Genomic DNA, 21,900 nt, shown 5'->3' with positions numbered 1-21,900 from the left:
CATCCAGGCTTGGATACAGAAGGCATAGATCAAATACCATGTGACATTAGGCTTATGTACAGCTTTAATATAATGCAAATAACCTCAACCTCTAACCACAATGCAACAATAATAAAATGTCACCCCATGAAAGTCCTACATACAGTGATATAATAACATAATCAGTGAACTGATAACTTGTGCAGAATTCACCTGCTTGCTGCTACTACTGCACATTCACCTAATATACTATAAATATAATGTTCTTTCTCTACCCCCCCCCCATTTTTTTGCACATGTCGAGGAGAGTGTCAGGTTACATTTCACTGTGTGTTATGCTTGTATAACTATGCATCTGACAAATAAAGAACCTTGAACCTTGAACTTGGCTGCACGCAAGCCAAGTATGTGGACCTTTTACAACCAGATGTTTCTTTTATGGATCATAATGGAAAATATCTGCATTTCAGCTTCACTTAATAAGCTTGCTAGTACCAGGATGGACAACTTTCCCTTCAGATCACTCTTAATTCTTTGTGGCATAGAATCAAGAAGGTGCTGGACACATCCCTCAGAGATCTTTGTCCATAGTGACATGATAGCATCTAAGAGCTGCAGTAGAAAAGTCAGCTGCACATCCATGATGTGCATCTCCCGTACATCCCAAAGGTGCTCGACTGGATTGAGATCTGGTGTCTTGGGAGGCCATTTGAGTACACTGAACTCATTGTCATGTTCAAGAAACCAGTTTGAGATTATTTGAGCTTTGTGACATGGCCTTTTAGAACAATACTAGGCTGTGGTGTTTCAGTGATATTCTGCTGGTGCTAAGAAGCCCTAAGTGTGCCAAGAAAATATAGAGCAGGCAACATTCTTCCAATCTTCTGTTGTGAAATTATTGTGACAGTTTCCTTTTCAGAGTTGACACAGGTGGCACTCGGTGTGGTCTTCTGCTGGTATAGGCCATCCGCTTCAAGGTTCAACATGTTGTCCTTTCATAAATGCTTTTCTGCATGTATTTGATGTAACAAGTGTTTTCTTTTGCGTTACTGTTGGCTTCCTATCAGCTGAAGGCAGTCTGGCCATTCTCCTATGATCTCTGGCATCAACAAAGCATTTTCACCCAGAGGTGCTGCTCATGGGATATTTTGGCTTTTCTGGCCTGTCTCTGGAAACCCTAGAGATGGTTGTGTGGGAATATCTGAAATCTGAAATACTCAGACCAGCATTTGTGGCACCGACAATCACGCCACATTCACAGTCACCTTTCTTCCCCGTTCTCATGCTCAGTTTGACCTTTAGCAGGCTGTCCTGACCATATCATGATGAGTTGCTGCCATATGATTGGCTGATTAGATACTTGTGTCAGGTATACCTAACGTGTACTTAATAAGGTGGCTGTGAGTGTACGTGTGCCATGTATCTAACATATATTCAACATTAAAATGACACAGCAATTAGAAGCAATCGTCTTGAGTTTGCAATCAGTTCTTCTAACATTTTATCATTTTATATATTGGATAATTATCAAGCAGGTAGAAAATAATTAAGAGATGACTTGGTAATGGCAGTACTATTCAATCGATGCCCTCCTTTGCTTGGCGAAAATCACACACTGACCGTAATTTGGAAAACAAAGCCAACAAAACCACTTCCACACTTTACTATGCTTGTACAGGCATGCTGATGGTTGTGTGTGTGTGTGTGTCTGAGTGTGCGTAACTCACTTGCCCTCTTCACTCTCCCTTTATAGTGGGGAGATTAGGTAGTTAATCCAGTAGATCTCTGAGAAAAAGCCTCTCCTGATGCCACAATGGATTTCATTCACTCCACCAGAGAGATGACAGACCTGCTGCCGATGCATATCTCGACCCCTGACGGAAACAAGGCCACACAAGTGCGCACACACATGCACATGCACCCACACAAGGCAGAGCACTCCATGAAGGACAGGATATTATATTACATGTATTAGATGTATGCTATAAATAACCTGACAGCTATATTGAATTCATATTATAAAGCTGTCATGTTTTTTCACTTCTTAATCAGATTACTTGTTAAGTAGTCCATTTATTGTATACAGTACTAACGATGTTAAATGTAAAATATACAGTACTGTTTTATTGCTGCTCTTTACTCTTCCCTGTGTACTGAATGTCTGATTTATTGATTAAGGAGGATTACAGGAGGATCCTTGTTGCCTTGTCTCATCGTCTAAGTCACAGCTCACTAATGGAAGTGATGTCACACAGTCCTGTCTGCAAGTGCAACTGTACAACTTTGAATCCCCTACCTTTAACCTTTCCAGAGGGGGCACTTGCAAAGAAGGGTATCAATCAACACGATATATTAATTTCATTTAGTGACAAATGATTAAGAAAGGCTTTATTAACTGAGATTTTGTAAATAAAGACAAAAGAAGAATAAGATTACAGCAATCTGTGCAAGATTGGATATGCCCTATTAGATTTCCACCTTTGTCCCTCCTGTGTGTTCTCTGCCCTTCTTGCTGCTGTGGAAGTGTGATTGGTTATTCTTCCACCAAACTGCACTGCGCTGTCTTCCAATCCACGGTCCCACTACTTTTATTAAATATGTTCAACACTCCCTTTCCTGATCCACCCTCCAAATCTAGCTACTGACGCCATGTTAAATAAAAAAAAAAAAAAACGGCGCCGACATCCGGATATAAGCTAATTCTTACTTCAAAATAAAACAAAAATGAACCCTGAGATATTGGTTGAAAATTTCTGAAGAATTTGTGGTTTTCATAATATATATATTTTTTATTGCCAATTAGTTCAACCAAAATGTTAACCCTGTAGCAGCCCACTCTTCCATTATTATTGCTCTGTCTATTACTTATAGATAGGTAATAGAGCAATAATAATAATAATAATAATAATAATAATAATAATAATAATAGTAATAATAGTAATAATAATAATAATAAGGTCTGGGTTCAAATCCACCAGTCCGTGAGGAGGTTGCACATGCATGTGGAAAACTGTTTTTTCCCACAGTCCAAAGACATGCATGGGTCAGGTAAATTGGCCACAGGTGAGTGTGACTGTGTCTTTGCGTTGGCCCAGCAATAGACTGGTCAAAGAAATCAGATGAATAGAATAACTACGAATGATAACATGAGGCCACTTGTGCCCTACAAGTAAGATAATTTTTCATTTGGGATTTTCAGGTCACGGTGCACTGTCACAGCTCATTAAGGATAATGAAATATTTGATGAATGTTTAATAGGCTGTTGTATAGATGTTCTTCAATAAAATAGCTGTGCAGCTTACATGAGTAGTTTTCCTGAGTAATCAGACAAATTACCAGTGAACAACTAAAACAATAGTATAATATACTATAATAATAGAAAATAGGATTAGTAGTGATGGATAGATAAGATACTTTTATTTATTTTTTTTATTATTGTTCATGAATTAATGTGTTTCATATTTATTAATATTATTACTTACTTTAGTGGGAGGAGACAACCACATAATGTTTGAGAATCATAATTTAAGTGGGAAGTTCTATGATATGAAAAAAAAAATGAAATGATAGCTAGATAAATAGATAGATAGACAGATAGAAACCCCAGCATGCTAGACTAATGTCATGATTTGTACATTATTTTTTTCCCCAATTTTTTCAAAGAAAAACTTTCACACAAAAAGCCTTTAAGCGGTTACATTCTTTTATTTTGAAAACCCACACCGGAAGTTCTGAATCGTTGGCTAGCTTTACTCTGACTCGAGGCAGCGGAATGACAGCTGAACGGGTCCTAAAGGTGCAGCAGTGCAGTCTGAAACGCTAACAGCGGTCATACCCGCGTTTTAAAGAGCAGGACCGGCTCATATCACCGTTTCGCCTTTTCACGCCGACCGGCGGACGTGTTCGAGTTTATCAGAGGACGGCAGACGTTAACCTTGCGGATGTTTTTTTGTTCTTTTTCCACCCCGAGAGAACAAGGTCCGCGTCCGGATGTGCCAGCAGTATTGGTTTTTTCGCATGTCGCAGGCACCTCTGTTTTTTCTGAATCGGGATATTGTTGATGTTTGAGGGTCAAAGGAGGCCCTCGGGTCGACAGTTTGCCCCTCTAATCTTAAGTATATTTCCCCAAATCAGTGATTTGTGAGGGAGAGACATTAACGAAATGATTGTGCAATAGAGAGGAAGAGGCATTTTCACACGTCTCGGCTACCTCAGTGTTGTGACTGTGGGAAAAAAAAGAAAGAAAGACAGAGATAGAAAGAGCGAGTCGCCGGGAATAAAAAATAAATAAATTCCTGCTTTTAAAACACCACAAGGACGCGTTTGTCAGAGCTGCGGGGAGCTTTTTTACAAGTGCGAGAAAAAGGAAGAAAAAAAAGAGAAGGAATATTGGCATCTGCCCTGCGAGGGAGATTGTGAGTGTGTGTATGTGCGTTTGAACACCTCCGAGTACCGGGAGAAGCTTCACGATGACGGGCAGCACCCCAGCAGACATGGTAAGAGAAATGCCTGTCAGCTCCTCCGCTGTTTTAACATTCACACCCATTCATTTCCTCAGGCTTTGGACTTGAAAGCAGACGCGTCTGAGTGTGTCCTGCCCACGACCGCTACTTCTGCTTTTATTAATTCAGCTGTATGTGTGACCCTTTATGGCTGATCAAATTTGGGTCTCCAGAGGTTCTCTGGAAATAAAATGTGGAAGTTTAACTTTTTTCTTTTCTTCTTGCTGACTGTTTAAAAGTACATGTTGTAAAAAGTTTTAGGCTGCCATTGACTAAGTGTGGAGCTCCTTTAGCAAGCTCTGGAAGCTTTATACTCCATTTACAATCCATCATCAAGTGTACCTTCATTTTTATGCATCATATTATCTTGCGGTGGTGAGGCAGTTGCATCCAGAGAGAACTTAAAAAGTTAGGAAATGTGAAGAAAGAAGTTGATTGTGGAGGTTAACAGGCAGTTTTGATCATGACACAAAGCTTAACATTACCTGGGTCCAGCTTTTGGAAGAAATCAGAACCTCAGACCTGAATTGAACATATTTAGATTGCAAACTGCTGGACCGATCATTTGCTCCACTTGAGCTCTGGTCGGCACCCTTTCGTAAATCCTGAGGCTAAAGAAAAGTTGAGTTAATTGCACATGCATTACTCAAGAAAGTTACAAGGGTTTAGAAATTCATCTTCACGCTGCAGAGGGAGCCGTGGAAGACAATGGCATCCTGGAAAACGTTAGATGAAGTTTAAAAAGATCAGTACATTTTAAAACACACACAAACGCATGAAAAAAGAAGGCAGTGCATGCACAAACATTTGTAAAACATGAGCAGAAACTGCAATAACCAGCAGCACGATCCTGTGGGAACACATACTTTTAATTATGTTGCTGTGATTTATCGTATTGCGATTACTCTGCATTTCCCAGTTTGATGATACTTCCCGCTCAGATCTGTTCCTCATGCCTTTATCAGATTGGAGCCATCGCAGAAAGCCTGAAAGCACCCTGGAGTTTATAAAATCAGCGTCATACAGCGACATGTCACACCTACTGATGTAGACCTTAAAACAAAGGCAGTAAAAAGTGGTCATCAGCAGGCAACTCTTTCAGTCACTATGACATCTTAACTTGTTTTACACTAGCTTACTGGCTGTCATGTGTATTATGAGCTCTCCTCATAAGGATTTACGTCAGCTTCCTGTCTCCCCACTGTCAAAAATTAAAAGCATCACAAAGTGCATTTAGCTGGGTTTGGGTCTTTGACGTAATGCTTCCCTTCCCGTGGGCATGACAGTTTTATGGCTGTTATCTTTGCTGCCAGCGTGTGGTGGCACTAAGAATACTTACAGGTCTATGTATAGAAAGGATAAACCGTGTAATATGGCCCCTCCGGGAGATCAGCTATCCCAGCTGTGGCCCTGCTCCGGCCTGTCCAAGTTCAGCTGATCCCCTTAGCTGCAGGTCCATAATGTTGTCGGGATATTTGGATAATGCTCTGAGGAAGTAAATGAGACGTCCACTGTGTATATGTGTGTTAGAGCATCTCAAAGTGTAGCTAATGGCGAGATATTCTCACAGATTACAGACATAATTATGAGCCGGATCTTTCATCTTTTGACCTGTGAAGTACTGGAAGCTGAATACTAAAATATTATGTCACCTTGGCTGTGGGTGTGGATATTATTATTTTAATTTTTTTATGGTAGCACAAGAGCATCGTTCAGCCAGTGAACTTTGGTTTTGAGCCACAAGCCTCCTGCTAAATTGTCTTCAAGCAACTCAGTGAATCCCTGCCAGCTGGTTTATGGCTCTGCCTGATTTGTTCTCTGAGAATTTCCCCCGTTGGGGAAGTATCACATTATTATTACATCATTTATCGGCAGTGCCGGCCATAAAGTTCATTTCTTAAGAGGTAGAGTAATAATATTCTTTTCACTTCTCCAAAGTAGTAATCCTTTCCCCCTTTTTTAAATCGTTTTTTTTTATGCCTGCTCCAGGCTTACGCTATTAAAATGCCTGCAGAAGAAACATAAAGGTCAGATTCGCCACATGAGTAAGACACTTCAGGTTTTCTAATCTTCCCTTTTGTGGTGTGGCTCAGTCGATACATCAAACTGGCCCCTTGGGTTCCCCACGGAAATTTGGGGGGAAAATCTCAGCTCTCAGCACTTAGCTGATCCTGTGTGGCTGAAATCAGCAGCAGATGCACATTCTCCCCAAGCCCCCCACCTCAATGTTCACTCAGCCTGAGGAAGAAGCAAGTGTATACACACAGCCTCATAAAGGCTGTATAGAGTGGGAGTGAGAGTAGGAGGAGAGGAGATTGCTGGTGCCAAACACTGAGGGTGAATGAATCTGACAGAAAGAATAGGAGAAGCAATAGTCATGCCTCTCGAGAATGGAGGATGGGATTTTTTTTCCATCTTCGAATGGGAGAAGAAGAAGAAGAAGAGGAGGAGGAGCAGGAGGAGGGGAGGATGGGTAGATAGAAAGACTGCGAAGCATGGGAAGAGGGGCAAATTGCCTCTCTCCGGGCAGATCTTAGAAGTGCTGACAGGGTTGAAATAGTCCCCATGGCAACAGTGAGACGCTTGAATCTGAGTCTGGGTGTGTGTCTGCGTGAAAGTATGTAGAAGGATAGGTCTTTGTGCACTGCAGGTATGTGTTGTGGCAACAAGACGAGACGAGAGACGGAGAGAGTAGCGGGAAGAGGAGAAGATAGCAGCGCCCTTTTTCAGATAAGCCCAGCTGAATGAATACACCACAGATGAGAGTGAAAGGCCCACAGAGCAGAGTGAATTTCAGACATCGCTACTTTCGATATGTCCCAGCTTAACAGGCAAGACGGGGAGCTTCAGCTTACATAGACTTGTAACAGACCATGAAACAGCAGCATTTGTATGCTAATGCTTGTTTTAAACCATTAACAACAGCAAGTTTTGGTTTAACCTGTTTGCAGACCTCTTAATCATATCGACACATCTCAGATTTTTGTCAGTGATACAGAGGAGTTTTGGTGACTGGGTCAGTAAAGGGTGCTTCCACAAGTCAGCGAATTAGCCATTTAGCTAGCTGCTATTTTAAAGCAAAAATGCAGCTTTTTGAAATCATCCACTTGGTCCTTAAGAACTTGCGGACATTTTCCAGCTATTTTATCAAATAAGCAGTCATTTAGGAATTAGCTGTTTGATCGACACAGTTTTGTATCAACTGCTCCTGCAAATTTTAAATGAATTTAACTGTTTGGTCCTTCTTCCCGGTTGGACGAGGTTACTACTACAGGAACACATGCGATCCTGCTATGAGATGATATGAAGAAATAAAGACTGTGATCACACATACTCACTCACACATAACGAGTGTAGTATTCAGACACCCCGTCATTTGTGGACTGGCGAGAACATGTTAATTTGTGTTGGAGGAGGTGATCGCAGCTCTGACTCAAAACAAACCATGTGGTACAGTACAGTTCTAACTCTCGGGAGTTGGACTGAGGTAGCAGTAGGCTAAGCAGCATTTTCCGGTTCCTCCTGAGTCTTCCCCTGGGTTTCCTCCCAGCTGGGCGTTCCCAGAAAGCATTCTGAGGAAGCCGCCCTCCCGGGAGGCATTCTTATTAAATGCCAAACCACCCAAACTGGCTCGTTTTGGCGTGGAGGACCTAGCTTCATTACAACTTGATCATTGAAACAAACAAACAAAAAAAACAACAACATCAGTGTGAGCTCCTAGTCAATAATTACTGTTATTAAGTCAATGAAGTCTTCTGTCTTTTGCCTGGAAATGCTGCTGATGTGGTTTGATGGAGACGTTGAAGTTGGTACAGCAGTGTGTGGATGTCATTGAGCAAATCTCAACTTAAAACAGACTTTTTTTTCCACTTATTGTTAATTTTTTTCTTTGTTCTGTCTATTGACTTATGATGACTTGATTAATTGATTCATGGCTAAATCCTTATTGTCGATCCAGTTGTTTTGATTGCGCCACTGTGACTATATTTAAAGCAAAAGAAATGCTGTATATCAGATTTGTTTAGTGGTATTAGGACTGGATAAATCTACTCTGTGTGTGGTTTCGAAAACAGCGCAGTGACTTGTTTGGGTACACACACACACACACACACACGCACACACACAAAAGAAGTCAAAGGTCAGGGTCAGAGGCCACTGTGTGTCGGTGGCAGATGAGGAATGAAAGAAACAATGGGTGGGGAATCCTTGCTGCAGAAAACAACACTACCGGTTCTGATGTTCTGATTCCAGCTAGAGCTTAGCTCAGCACGTATGCCACAGTGACAGATCCGCAGGCGTTGTCAGCTTCAGGCTGGAGATGCTAACAAGGCTTTGATTGACACTTTCAGAGGGAGCGAGAACATGACTGAAGCCTGACAGCGCCAGTTGGAGAAAGCATGTCGTTGGATATGTGTGTGCTACCAATGCCATGTACTGCCGGTCTTGAGTCACAGATCAGGATTACGTCATCTTGCCCCCGTGCAGCAGTTGACATATTGACTCTGGCATCGTCACATGCAGGCCTCGCAGAGCCATGGAAAGTTCTAATGGTAGTTCTGAAGGTGCAGGAGCTGTGTGCCTGATTCCTATTAATTTCAAGCCAGTCAGGAGATTCGAATAGATACAGCAGCTAAAATATATATATAAATATTTTAACAAACATAAATGAACCAAATACATTTAGCCGATATTTTGATTGATGGGATTGGAAAAGAAAAAGAGTTGTCAAGTTTTTTATGATCTGTTTGTGGACTGTGTGGCTGTATTTATAGTTAATTTGTGAGGGGATGCTTTGTCGCTGCAAAATGGACTGTATCGCTCTTCAAAGCTGTATTTACAGTTAATGATATTAGAAAAGCTCTTGTCAATGTATATCCCCAGCAGTCCTCTGTATAGAGGTAATTTTATTGCATTGATGCATGTCAACAACACCAACAGGAAGTCCAACTGAGAAGCTGTCATCTATCGATTGGTTATGTAACTGTTTTTTGCTTACGTTTGTCTGCATGTTCTTCATTGTGGCCTGTGTCTGGGCATGTGCATCCTGTGAATGTGCTGCAAATATGTAGTGCTACGTACTTGTTAGTTCTCCCTGATCTCTTTCTCCCAGCTTGTCTGTTTCCTTTGACGTGTTGTTCTATTAAGCAGTGTTGTCCTTGTTAATGTAAAAAATAGGAATTTTTAGAACCTCATGAACATAACCTTTTAAGAAGCTGCAAGTTTTCTTCTATACATGTATGGTATCGTGCTTGGAGAGTTAGTGTAGTGCTGTAAGTGAACACCGTGTTTACATTCAGCTCAACCATAGACTGTACGTAAATGATGCACTGATGGACTTGCATGCAGTATGCAGTATAAAAGATGGATGTAGCATTGATAACATGATCACTGACTTCTAACTCTGCATTTTGAAATCTAACCTTTAGTGCTTTGGGGGACGCCTTGTTCTTTTTTGTTTTTTTGGGGGGGGGGTTGACGCCGGACGTTGTCTTATGGGTGGAGTGATAAAGGTGACAAGCTTTGGTTAGCAAGCTGCATTGATAAACTGTAACTGTCCAGTGCAGATATGCACATATCAGCTAATTAGTGGTAAGGGACAGACTAATAAATACTGAATATCAGTCACCAAAATTAAAGCACAAACGTATAGGCTGGTCTGTAGTAGAAAACAAGGAAGAAAATTAGACGGATAATACTTTAAAAATGCTCCAACAGCACACACACAGAGTGAACAGGTCCAGTTTAGTTACTGGAAGGATGTGGATGAAGCCTAGCAGACACTAATCCGGTGCCATTATTGGGATACCTGTCAAAACAATTTAGCCATGCCCTGAATTTATCCAGGGAGTTGACTTGTCCATAGACTGTCCATAAAGGTTCAAACTGTTTTTGGACCAGGCCATAACCATGCTTTCTAATGCTGTTAAGTTATTCATTTTGGGGATTGGGTGTCTTTTGGAGCCAGCCTCAAGTGACACCTAGAGGACCTGCAGTTGTTGGACATTGCCCACCCATCCTTTTCCATGCCATCCTTTATAAACTGTTATTCTCCCTGTGGGAAAATAATTGACAAACTGAACATAAAAAAGGACTGGCCTTTGGAAAGAATGCAGACTTTTCTGACCTGGAAGCTGGGGGCCATCTTTTATATACAGTTGATGATTAACCTGCTTTTTTGTTTCTTTTTTCTTGGCTGCTCCAAACCAAAGTAAAACATTATGGTTGAAGAATGAGTAACATATGGAGCAGCTGTGGAGGAATAAAAAAACTCCACTTATAAAAAAGCAATCTCATTGATATTTAAGTTCCCCAAAGCAAAAACAGTAAACATCAATAATGATGATCAATTTGTTTTCTGCAGAATTTAGGTTTCCCTTCAGCCTCTGTGCTGTTACAGGTGCTTTTAAACATTAACTCCACAATCAAATACTGTGGAGTATAAATAAAGTGTTACTTCCTCGTTTGGATCCTTATAATAAAGTTAAAGTTTTTTTTCCTATTTTTGAATTCAGGATTAGCACAGATTTTATTAAAAGAGGGAATAGTTGTTTAAGTCACCCCAAGGAATTACAAGGAAAAAGACAGATTGTGCTTGTGTTGGGATAAGCACGTATTACGTTAGAAAACCCTCCCCTTTTCAGCAGTTGGTGTTGGCAGGTATGGCTTTGCACAGGCTGAGGAATGCGTTGAACTGCTTCATCATTTTGGGGGCGAGTGGGGGCTGGTAATTCAAGATGAAACTGGTCTACTCGTCTGATTCTGATCCTCTTAATAGTCTTAATAGTAGACAGGCAGCTGTTGCATGCAGTTACTAACTAACACTGAAACTAAAACAGAACATTTTTAAATGACAAAAGCTAAAGTGAATTTAAACGGCTATAACTACACTCAATTGAAAATACAAAACTGTGTAAAATTCAGGTTGTAGTTGTAAATGTTTGTGTCCTTGGAGCAATAATAGTGATGTGACAACTGTGATTTCTTGGCATTGAGCTCTTCCAAAACAGAAATGTTCTTAGTAGTAGATGCTGGACACAAAACACCTCAGGACAAAAGTAACCCGAGGACACTCTTAGGCTTTTGTGCCAAATGGTTCAGTCCAAGCATGACTTAAATAAGGGGGTATGAATGTAAGTCGTACACAAGCGCTCGCACACTCAACAAATGAATCCCCGTGCGCTTGCAGCTGCTTTTAATGTCGATGTGCATGTTTATTTTTTGACAAATGTGAGCATGTGCATATTTGCATGAAGGAAGCAGCGAACGCACAACCTCTTCTTGCTGTTAAATGTGACGTATTTGCTGTTGGTGTTGCCGGTGGAGTAACACCCACACCAGCTCACCTTTGCTCCAGATCCCAGGACAAACTGGACTGGCTTCAAAAAGCCGCTGTTTGCATGTAATGATGCTGTTCCTGTGCTGCTGGCACTGTATCATTTAACGCCTTATGTCACTGGCTAGCCATACAAAAAGACACTGTGAGTCTATAATCACGCAAATGTCACCAATACATTCAATTATGTTTCCTGTAAATTGTAAATCTCCCAACTTGACGTAGCTAAAGGCCCATCCCATGATGGCGCAAATATATCTCTGGCAGAAAAACACCCAAATGCACAATCCCAACACTGTTCTTCATCTGTTTTAAATCGCCATAAACCCAGAAATATAATCAAAGACAGGACCACAATGTATTTTAAGTTAACGTCTAAGAAAACAGCAGCTTAACTGTAAAAGAGAGATAAGGAGAAGCTGAGCTGCCACCTAATACTAAAGGAATTAAATTCATGCTTCAGCCGGCTGAATTAAGAAGATGAAAAGAGGAAGAGAAACACGAGTTGAGAAAGGGCCACAGAGTTAGACGTGAAAAGGAAGATGAGCAGTCTAACAAAAGCTCATTATAATGTCCTTTACATAGAAAGTCTTGTTTTCCAAAAGGAGACCGAGTGAAAACCTTTTGTTCATTTATATCGTTTTCTCAACCACCCGAGGCACTTGTGCAAAGGGGGTATGATAGCGTCATTAAATATGCTGCTCATTGTCATTTTTTTCCCCAACCGGCAATGTGAACTAATGTGAATCATTAATGCAAACTGGACGCTTTTGTATTTTTCCATCCCCCCCCCCGCTGATGAAAATTCTGCACAAACATGTTCATTCTAAATGAGTAATGCATTTATTTCAGGTTTACACCAGGCATTAACTACATTTGCAGACTTTTGGGTCCTCTTATAATGTCATGCTTTATATTTAATGTCATTCAAACGACATTACACGATGAGGACTTTACTTAAAACTGTGACACTGTTGTTTTTTCGGTGTATAATTTAAGTAAATCTAAAAAAAGGCTTACAAATGCAGAAAAATACCTTGTGTTTCTTTAGAAGTATTATGTTGAGTATAAAAAAGGAGCGTGTGTGCTGGTTGTGTGTAGGAGAAAAGGGGGATGGGGTGGGGGTGTTTAACTAGCTCAATAAAAGCGGTCTTTCAGCTACGCTGGAAACAATTTCCAGCTGAGGGGACATTTATATTAAAGCTTCGCTGTGCCAGGACAGGCTCTATGTATATGTGTGTGTCTGCGCTGTTCATGTTATGGAACAACACAATGACTGGATCAGAGACTGCCATGCTCTGCCACTTTATCAGTAATAACAGGTTACTAATAAACTCGTTAATCTGCTGTTTATCTTACCCTATACTCGCATGCATGTTATCGTATGGTAATTCTATGGAGAACATTGTATTGATCTTCCTTCTATTTGAGCCAGCGAAGGTCTCAATCTGTGCACTTGTCGTGTCGTTGTGCTGCCCTGATTGATGCTGCAAATTTCATTGCACTGGCTCGGCTTTGTGTGATGACAATAAATTGAATTGAATAGAACCGGGCATGAATCAAATAGCCCTCTTTCTCATACATTTCTGGACAGGCTGCCGTTTCTACATCAGTGCTTAAATCTGTCCTGATATTCAGACACCCTGTGCCAGAGCACTCAGACAGACAGCACGTACCGAGAGAATTAGAGGGTCAGCGTTGAAACTCTTTGGGCCCCAAACAGGGGAGGTGTGAGCCATGGAGCAGTCATCCAAAGGTTAAGCCTCATTGACTGGATGTTCCAAAAGGATCCGCTGACCTCAGGTCATCAAACACATGTCTTTGAAACTAGACTTGTACTCCGTTGTGGTTGTCAGTCATAGATTTTCCTCTCTGTGTTTTCAAAATGTAAAAAGTCTGACACAGCTTCTTGTTCTTTTTTTTTAAATCAACCCAGCCTAGTGTCATTCAGAAGCAGCTTGGGGAGGGCAGTTTAGCCACATCATGATTATGAGGATGAAGATGATTTTATGTGGTATGACCAAGATCCAAGATATGAGTCACGATTCACCCAACAGATTTAGGTCTCATGATTAGCTGTGAGTTTAGATGTGGACTTCAGCATCATCATCTTTTACTGCAGCTGTAGTGGCTGTTTGGCAGTCACCTAGTTCACGGTGTCGTAGAGGTGCTGGTTAGAGTGGTCCTCCAGGTTGTAGGGTATCCCCCTGTAGAGCAGACCCATCCCATCACCAGCTTCTGAAAAACACCGAGATCTGGCACAACAGTGACATGGTCAGTCTGCTGGTAGGTAGAGAACAGGGTTAGATAGTTACATATAGCACAGTTAATGATAAGGTAATGGCTTTCTCTGAAAAGGAGATGATATCATGTTTATTGTCTGCAATCATCAGATGATGAGCACCATGCCATGCTTTGACTTGTCTTAATTGTATCATAGCTAGAAGAGGCAACAGCTGATAATTGTTTCTGTAAGCGTTTCTGCTGCTGTGATTGTTTGATAATTGATTCATTTATTAAACAGTCACTTTGTTATGTTATTTGAAAATCCTAAGCTCAGAAGAGTTTCAGAACATGATATTTGTGTGATTATAAACACAGGAAAGAAAAAATTGAGCGGCTGTAGCTAGAAGAAAATATTTGGCCAGAATCAAATCCAACTTTATTTCCGTTTTGCCACTTTGAGAACGGTCACACCAGCATTCCGGCTTTTTTTTTTTCCTCAGCCACTGAAAATCCCCTCCGTGCAACTTCAGTTTGCTGTGTGAGTCCTCGCACCGAACCTACTAAGAAACTCCTGTGTGTTTGTGTACGGGATGTGTTCTTAATACTGAAGTAATGTCAAGCTTATGCCGAACAGGATGTAACAGAAAATTGGCAGGGTGTGTTTTTGGCTCGTTTTGGGTTGTAATGATGTCAAATTAAAGAGTAACATAATCAGAGTCTTTCTCCTGTCTTTCTGGTTTTAATATATTCACATAGACACAGGTGGTGGAAATGGGCAATGAGGAATCAAGAGGCAGAGGTCATAGAGTTAAAAAGGGAGAGTGCGTGTGTGTTTGTGTGCATGCATGCTGGTTGATATGGGGAATAGAGAGAGGGTATGTTTGGCCTTCATGGTGTCTTGCACAAATTTGTCATTGCATGTTAGATGCTATGGAGCGCTCGATGAAGATCTCTAATGATCCTGGCAGGGCTTTTGTGTGTGCACACTTGTGTGTCTGTGTGTGTTCTTATCTAAACTAGCTAGCAGCAATGAAGCATTAGACCTTGAACTGACGTGACTGAAGGCTTTTGAACTGTTTTTCTCAGTTTCTGGTAATAAGGAACAACCGTTTATGTCGGGGGGAAATGGCAGAACTTTGACTTACATAGAAGACATCAGATATCAACCATGATTTAGGCTAATTACACATCTCTGTGAAGTGGCTCCCGTGTGCCAGATATACAGTTACAGAACCAGTCAGTGGGCCCTAAATTAGTGTTTGAGGCTAGTGGCATTTGGAAGCTCAGATGCTTGTGTGTGTCTGTATATATAAAGCTGGCACATTTCAGCTAAGTTTAGCTGGCTTTCATTTAGCACAGACTCCTCAGTCAGCTGATGTTGGTACAGTGGAGTTTAAAGCTCAGACGAACCATTAAGGCTGAGAGGCACAGTAATCCTGTTTAATTTTTAATCTAAAGGTCACAACATTGTATAAAAAGCACCCTTGTTTGTGAAAGCGTGCTGTGCTTCGTTCTGAAATGGTTAACCAAACTTCTGCATCTTCAGCCACTTCTGTCATCTCAGGTGGTTATGTGTGACGCAGATTCCTTTATTGTGACACGTGTGTGCCATCATCTCAATTCTGCTTACATTACAGAAGCAGCACAACATCCCTTAACCTCACTCGGGCGTCTGTATCGTATTGGAACAATATGAAACCTCATGAATCCCCTCCCCCCTCTGTCGCTATCCTGTGCCTTCCTGTTGTTGCTTGTGTAACTGCTTGCCTCCACTGTCTCCCCACAGAGGCTTCCTTTTTCCTGTTGTGTACAAACGAGCATAATCGGAGGCTAAAAGCCTTAACCAGAACAATGAAAAAATAAATAAACAATGATGAAAACTGCCGGTGCATGTCTTATATTCTGCAGACACAAAGACGTGCTAAATTTATGTTTGTTTTGATCAGATAACTAATACATTTTTTATTATCACTTAATTGAAGTTGTAGGAGATTTCTGTTGAGGTTTTTGGAAGTTTGGAACGTTTAGGCTATTGTGTGGGTGATGCAAGTAAATGCATCATGTTAATGGGCGGGAAGGGGGGGACTTTTAGTCTTTATTATGACAGGGCATTTGAGAGTGGCGAGGAAAGCTGGGAGACAGAGCCGGGGAAGAGACGCCTCTGCAATAGCCTTATGGCCTCTGGGCTCCCCTTCTCAACCCGGTGAGCTATTGTAACATCCGATGCAGTGTTATTTAACACAACAACACCACGGCCCTTCTCAAGAAATTAAACAAGACATAAATGTAGATATTTCCCCAAACAGCAAATGAGCATCATGGAGATAACATTCATCGCAGAGCCATTGATTTGTTGTAAGGCCATTTCATTAGATTGCATTATGTTATACAGGATTGTATGGTATGGTGAAATCTCTAATGTGCCTAATCTTGCACTCCTCTGTCTGTTGTCTCGCTTTATGAGGCTTAGTGCTAGTTGCATTGTTAATATTGTGATTGCCTAATAGTCTGTTTTTAATTGCAAACAGCCGGATGACCTCAAGTTAAATTTTGCTTTAGGCTCATTTTAATAATTCTTTGGTTTCTTACTGCATAATCTTGTGTCAGAATTTAATAACTTTCTTTAATTCTCATTCTCAAATAGGCTCAGATAATGTACTGTGTGTGTGTGTGTGTGTGTGTGTGTGTGTGTGTGTGTGTGTGTGTGTGTGTGTCATAGCCCTGGTTTCTGTCCAGTACCATCTGGTGAATTCCTGCACAGAGGGCATTTTAGCTTGCCAGCTATGTCTCTGTGTGTGCCTCCCTCTCTTCCCCTCCAACACACAGACCCACACACATACACAGACATACACACAGACACATCCACACAGACACACAGTTTCTCCTCTACACACACTCGGCATCACGTGAGTCGTGACTACAGGGCAGTGCTTGTTTCTGAAGGAGAAAAGAAAATGCAGTGTCGTGGATATAACTGCTGTCTCTGGGCCGTTTCTACTCTCGACTCTGTTGTCCCCCCCCTCACATGTTATATCAGTTGGTCTTTAACACTCCCGCTAAGCCTTTACTTCATAAACATGCACTTTTAATTTCAAGACAAGACTGATTTGCATTAATCTGCTGCCTGCAAATACCGCCAAAAAGATTTTTGCAAGGAGGAATGCCAATAAATCTGTTGATGGCCATTTCCTTTTATTTTGTTCACTTAATCCTCCAAATTTTCACACTCTAGAAGCGATTAACAGGGGAGGGATTGCCCTCTTTTCTTAATTAATTGCTGGCTATGATTCTGAAAATGCATGTGATCAATTAATTATAGAGGCACTGATGTAGTACAGGGGAAAGCTTGTTCTTTGGGGGCGGGGGAAACCTGAAAGTTACAAATTGACTACCTGGACTGCACACCTCTTGGGAGATAGGGGGGCTGACACAGTAGGGAGGATGAAGAGGAGACAGGGGAAGGCAGAGGTCACATCAGAGCATGCAGCTCTCTTGGGAGGTAGGGAGGGGAAGAGCAGCATGGGGATGCTTTACATGTCTCCAGGGTTTTTTACATAGCAATAGGCAGGGGAAAGCACACGGGAGGAAGTCACATTGGTGAGACACTGTGTGATGGAAGCAAAGGACAAAGAGAGGAGGAGGCGTGAGCAGGCTGAGCAAATGGTAGGACGAATGAGGTAAAGGACAGGATGTCCCTACTTTAGTGCCATCACCAGCAATCATCAAGTCTGCGTGTGTGTGTGTGTGTGTGTGTGTGTGTGTGTGTGTGTGTGTGTGTGTGTGTGTGTGGGGTCACTTTACCGGCAACACGCCTGCATGTGTAGAAAATTAGAGTGAAAGAAAGGAAAAAATCCAAACAGAATCCAGTGCTGATTCAAAACAAGACAACCATGTATACACACACATTATAGTATACATGTAAAAGATAATGTAAGTCATACATGTCCCTAGAGTCTGTTATTCCAGGCAGTTTCAACACCTGTAGCTTTCAGTTACACTGAATGCAAAAAAAAAAAAAAAGGAAACACACACACACAAATGTTGGTTTTGTTCTTTAAGCACACCTTGAGAGTTGTTGACTGATAACAAAACCCTGAAAAACCTTAGTGGGAGCCAAAACAAGGAGACAACACCCAGTGTTTTCCGTGCTGTTTTTCGTGCTATGGTGTCAGTGTTTCCTAATGTACTTGCATTGTGACCATTTACTCATTACCTACACCAGTTTAGGTTACAGTAGAGCACAAAAGGCAAATAGTAACCCACACACAGCTCATATCTGAGACTGCTCTTAAAGTTTTAGCTTCAACCTTTTATTTTTTGACTGCGATGTAAACAAGAGTCGTTAGCTTAGTCGTCAGTTACCGTCAGTTACGACGTGACATAGCTGCACTGACAAACAAACAAATAAGGGTCTAGGTGGGCTGCGCTGTAGTTGAATGTGACTGTGTAGTTGTGATATTGCGTCATCACTTCTGCAGCAATGTGTTGCTTGTCTTGAATTCTGTGCATTTCAATGTGAACTGAGTGTGATGCTATAACACTGCAACCTGCTGTGGAATAAAAAAAGACAGAAATCTCAATTTCCAATAAAATTTACAGTTAATAGAGGCTAGATAAGTTAGTTTCTTGCTCACTAAGCCATTTATTATATTATTATTATTACTGCTGTTTTGTTTTTTGTAATTCTGTACCTTAAAATCTTTATACTTCTGTTCATGGTGTTTATTACAAACACTAACCTTGAATTTTTTTTTTTCTGTCAGCATTAATTGGTGAACAAGTTGATAGTTTTTGTTGTTGTTGTTGCTTTTTTTTTTGAGCCTCTTCAGCAACGGTTTCCAAGAAAAAGACAATAAGGCAGTACACTGTAACTTTTAGAGGAATTCACTTGACATTCAGAGGATAGGAAACTGTGCGTATACCTGTTAAGAGGGTTAAGGTTGTGGTTTCTTTGGGTAAGATAAGACTGAAGTTAGAGGTGGTTAGTTGTTCCAAAAGCCCACATTTCAAGAAAGAAATAAGTTGTGCAAATTGAATGCAGTTCATGTAGGAGAGAAAAAAGATGCATGTTTTTATAGATATAGATTTCCTAGAAATGCAATCCTTTATACAAGGAGAGTAACAGAGACAGTATTTAAAAAAACCCAATAAGAGCAAGATTTATGAAGAGAGGTTTCTGAGGTTTCGTGATGAAGCATGCATTGCACCTACCGTGTAGCCTTTTTCCGGAGGAAAGTTATAAATAGCTCTCAGTTTCTTTTTGCTTTCATGCAGAAGCACTTCAGAAATAGGTGATGTGTATTAACCCAACACGCGGGAGCGAGTCGTACACGTGGGCAAACAAACGTCTTGGTGAACTCTTTATCAGTTCCGGACGCATCATTTTCAACTTCTTTCTCAGCCACGCAAAGCATAATTTCATCACAGCTTTGCGCAACCAGTGATATATATTTTTTTATCACTTTATCAAACATTGTACCTTGTAATCTCTTTTTTTTCTGTCACAATTTGCCTCAAATTTACCCACAAAGTGAGAAATGGATAGTCGAGAGGTTCACAGGTGGATCAGAGAAGAATCGATTGAAGCGTACAAGAGTAATTTGACATCTCTGCCCACATTTTTAAAACCGGAGCGTCGCCAGCTCCCACAGCAGTCATTTTGAATGCGCACACAAATGTTTGTATGTTCATGTGTGTGCATATGCTTTAGTGGTGGATACATGAAAGTCCTTTTTATCTCATTGTTCACCATCATGCTTCCTCTTCTTACTGCCTCTATTTCACCTTTGTTGATCCTGCTTTGGGCCTCTCTGTCTTTGCTGTGACACTGTCTCATTTCCTCAGTACTATAAGTGTCAGGGGTTCCTATGTATGCTGTGGTTTCTGACTTGTCATTGTCATCACTGCATCGGACCTGCATATTGGTAATGTTGTGGGATACAGGACTCTGCAAACCTCTTTTTCTCTCTTGTAGCTTTAAAATTTCTTCCAGTTGACAACTTGTTTGTGTTTTTTGTCTTTTTTTCCTACATTTCTTTCTAAAAGTATTTAGTGGAGTTTTGTTTTCCCTGTTGAGATGATGACAGTGGAGCCTCCCCTGGATGAAGGGTGAGGATAGGGCTGTTACAGAGCCCTAAACTGTTACAGATGCTCACAGACACTGGGAAGTGACACTGAAAATACTGTTCGGATATTTCTGTGAAACAGTCATCGTTTTTCTCTCATTAATGTTTCTGCGTACCGCCCTTCACAGTCTCCTCCGTTCTTCTGTTTATTAAATGCGTAAAATTTTTCCATGCAATTTTTTAACCCCGAGGTGTGTTGCGCACTTTTAATTAAAACACTTTTATTATTGTTTTTAAAAAAATCAACATGGTGTATTTCATTGTGGAAAGAGCATGAAGTGACCTTTGACCTGCATATAACAGCCATCCTGTACCCTCAGCCTCACTACAGTAGAAACCATGTTGTCTTTATAATCAGTTGATACAGCTGGTTATGAAGCTGTTTTCTTTGAATCTTTTTACCAAAAGTAAACTATAAACAGGGAAATTTTGAACCCTGGCTGATAAATCAGGTGCATGGTCCTGTCTGTCAGCTCTTACACCATCACCATAACATTTTCTGACTCTTATATCATTGTTGGATAAAGATCTCTTTGACCTCTCTGCTTCACATTCAGCATACAGTAGCCTGTTAGAGTGTGGGCTATCTGCAGGTAACTCACTGCCTTTCGGTTATAGCGTTGTGCACATTTGTCATGCTAATTCATTTGTTCCTGATGTGTTGAACAGCCATTTTTAAAGTGTGAAGTCCTTAACAGTCACACGGGACGCAGGAGAAAGCCGCAAGAAGTAAACCTTTGTGTGACAGCTCCGAACACACAGAGAAAGCATAGAAGGAATGTGTGAACAAAGGCACCTACCTGGTGCCTATAAGAGAGAGAGGAATGTAGCCGTGTGTGTGTGTAGGTGTGTGTGTGTGTGTGTGTGTGTGTGTCGAGCAAAGCAGGTTTTCAGAGAAGGCTGGGAGGAGTATGATGACAGCATGAAAAGAAGGCCCTGCCTGTTTCTGGAGAGAAGAGAAGCAGCTGATGGATTAAAGGCTGTCAGGTACAGCACAGGAAACGGCTGATCTTGCTTGTGACAGGAAGGAGAGGGACAGAGAAAAAAAAGAAAGAGGAGCAGAGCAGATTCTGGCTATGATGAGGACGTCGTCATGTCAAAGGATGGGTCTTTTTGAATGACACTACAAAGGGACAAGGGCTTGGAGAGAGATGCGAGGCATGATGGGGCAACTGTGTAATCAGACATGTGACTGGTAGTAGTGGGAGCTGCCGAAAAAGCGAGTTTTCATCTCTCTTGGATTGGATTACCCTTGGATTCAAAACCTGGAGGTGTAGTGAAGCTCCATAGATGCAAATCCAAACCACAAGGTCAGCGCTAAAGTCAGGGAAGAAAGGCCTTCAGTGTTATACAATGATCATGGAATAACCTTTATGAATTTTTAGCCTTTGCAGATGATCTCTAAGCAGAGGGTGTCTTTACTTTGCCCAATCAAACTGCTGTAGAAAGTTTGAGGATGCTGCGAAGGAAAGAAAGCACACTATTACAATGCTATTAGTACTGTAATGCAGCCATTAGCTGCCTATACTACAGGAAGTTAGGAAGCAGCCTAAGAAAGGGCATCTGATAAAGGTCTGTGGTGCTTTTAAAATCGCTCTTACAGTAGATACTCTATTTAATGATTAATGTCCCCTAATAGAGTCCAACAGGAAATAGGGCGGTGTTTTATGGTCACTGAACAAGCTTCTGCCTATATTGAGGCAGGGAGATGTATGATTTTCTAAACACTTAATT

General features: G+C 41.1%; 1 protein-coding gene across 1 annotated transcript in view; it reads left to right on the top strand.

Annotated features, from left to right (window-relative positions):
- The first annotated feature begins 3,728 nt into the window (after window positions 1-3,728).
- ubl3a (ubiquitin-like 3a) overlaps window positions 3,729-21,900 on the top strand; it is a 35,335-nt gene continuing 17,163 nt past the window's right edge. Inside the window, exon 1 of the mRNA XM_082549766.1 lies at window positions 3,729-4,476. Within this exon, the coding sequence (XP_082405892.1) occupies window positions 4,450-4,476 (27 nt within the window). The 5' untranslated portion in view covers window positions 3,729-4,449. The remainder of the gene's footprint in view (window positions 4,477-21,900) is intronic.

Source organism: Aulonocara stuartgranti (assembly GCF_965226115.1).
Source record: "Aulonocara stuartgranti genome assembly, chromosome: 10".
NCBI classification, from domain to species: Eukaryota; Metazoa; Chordata; class Actinopteri; order Cichliformes; family Cichlidae; genus Aulonocara; species Aulonocara stuartgranti.
The sequence above is the reverse complement of the archived record's forward strand: the minus strand, read 5'-3'. Positions and strand labels throughout refer to the sequence as shown.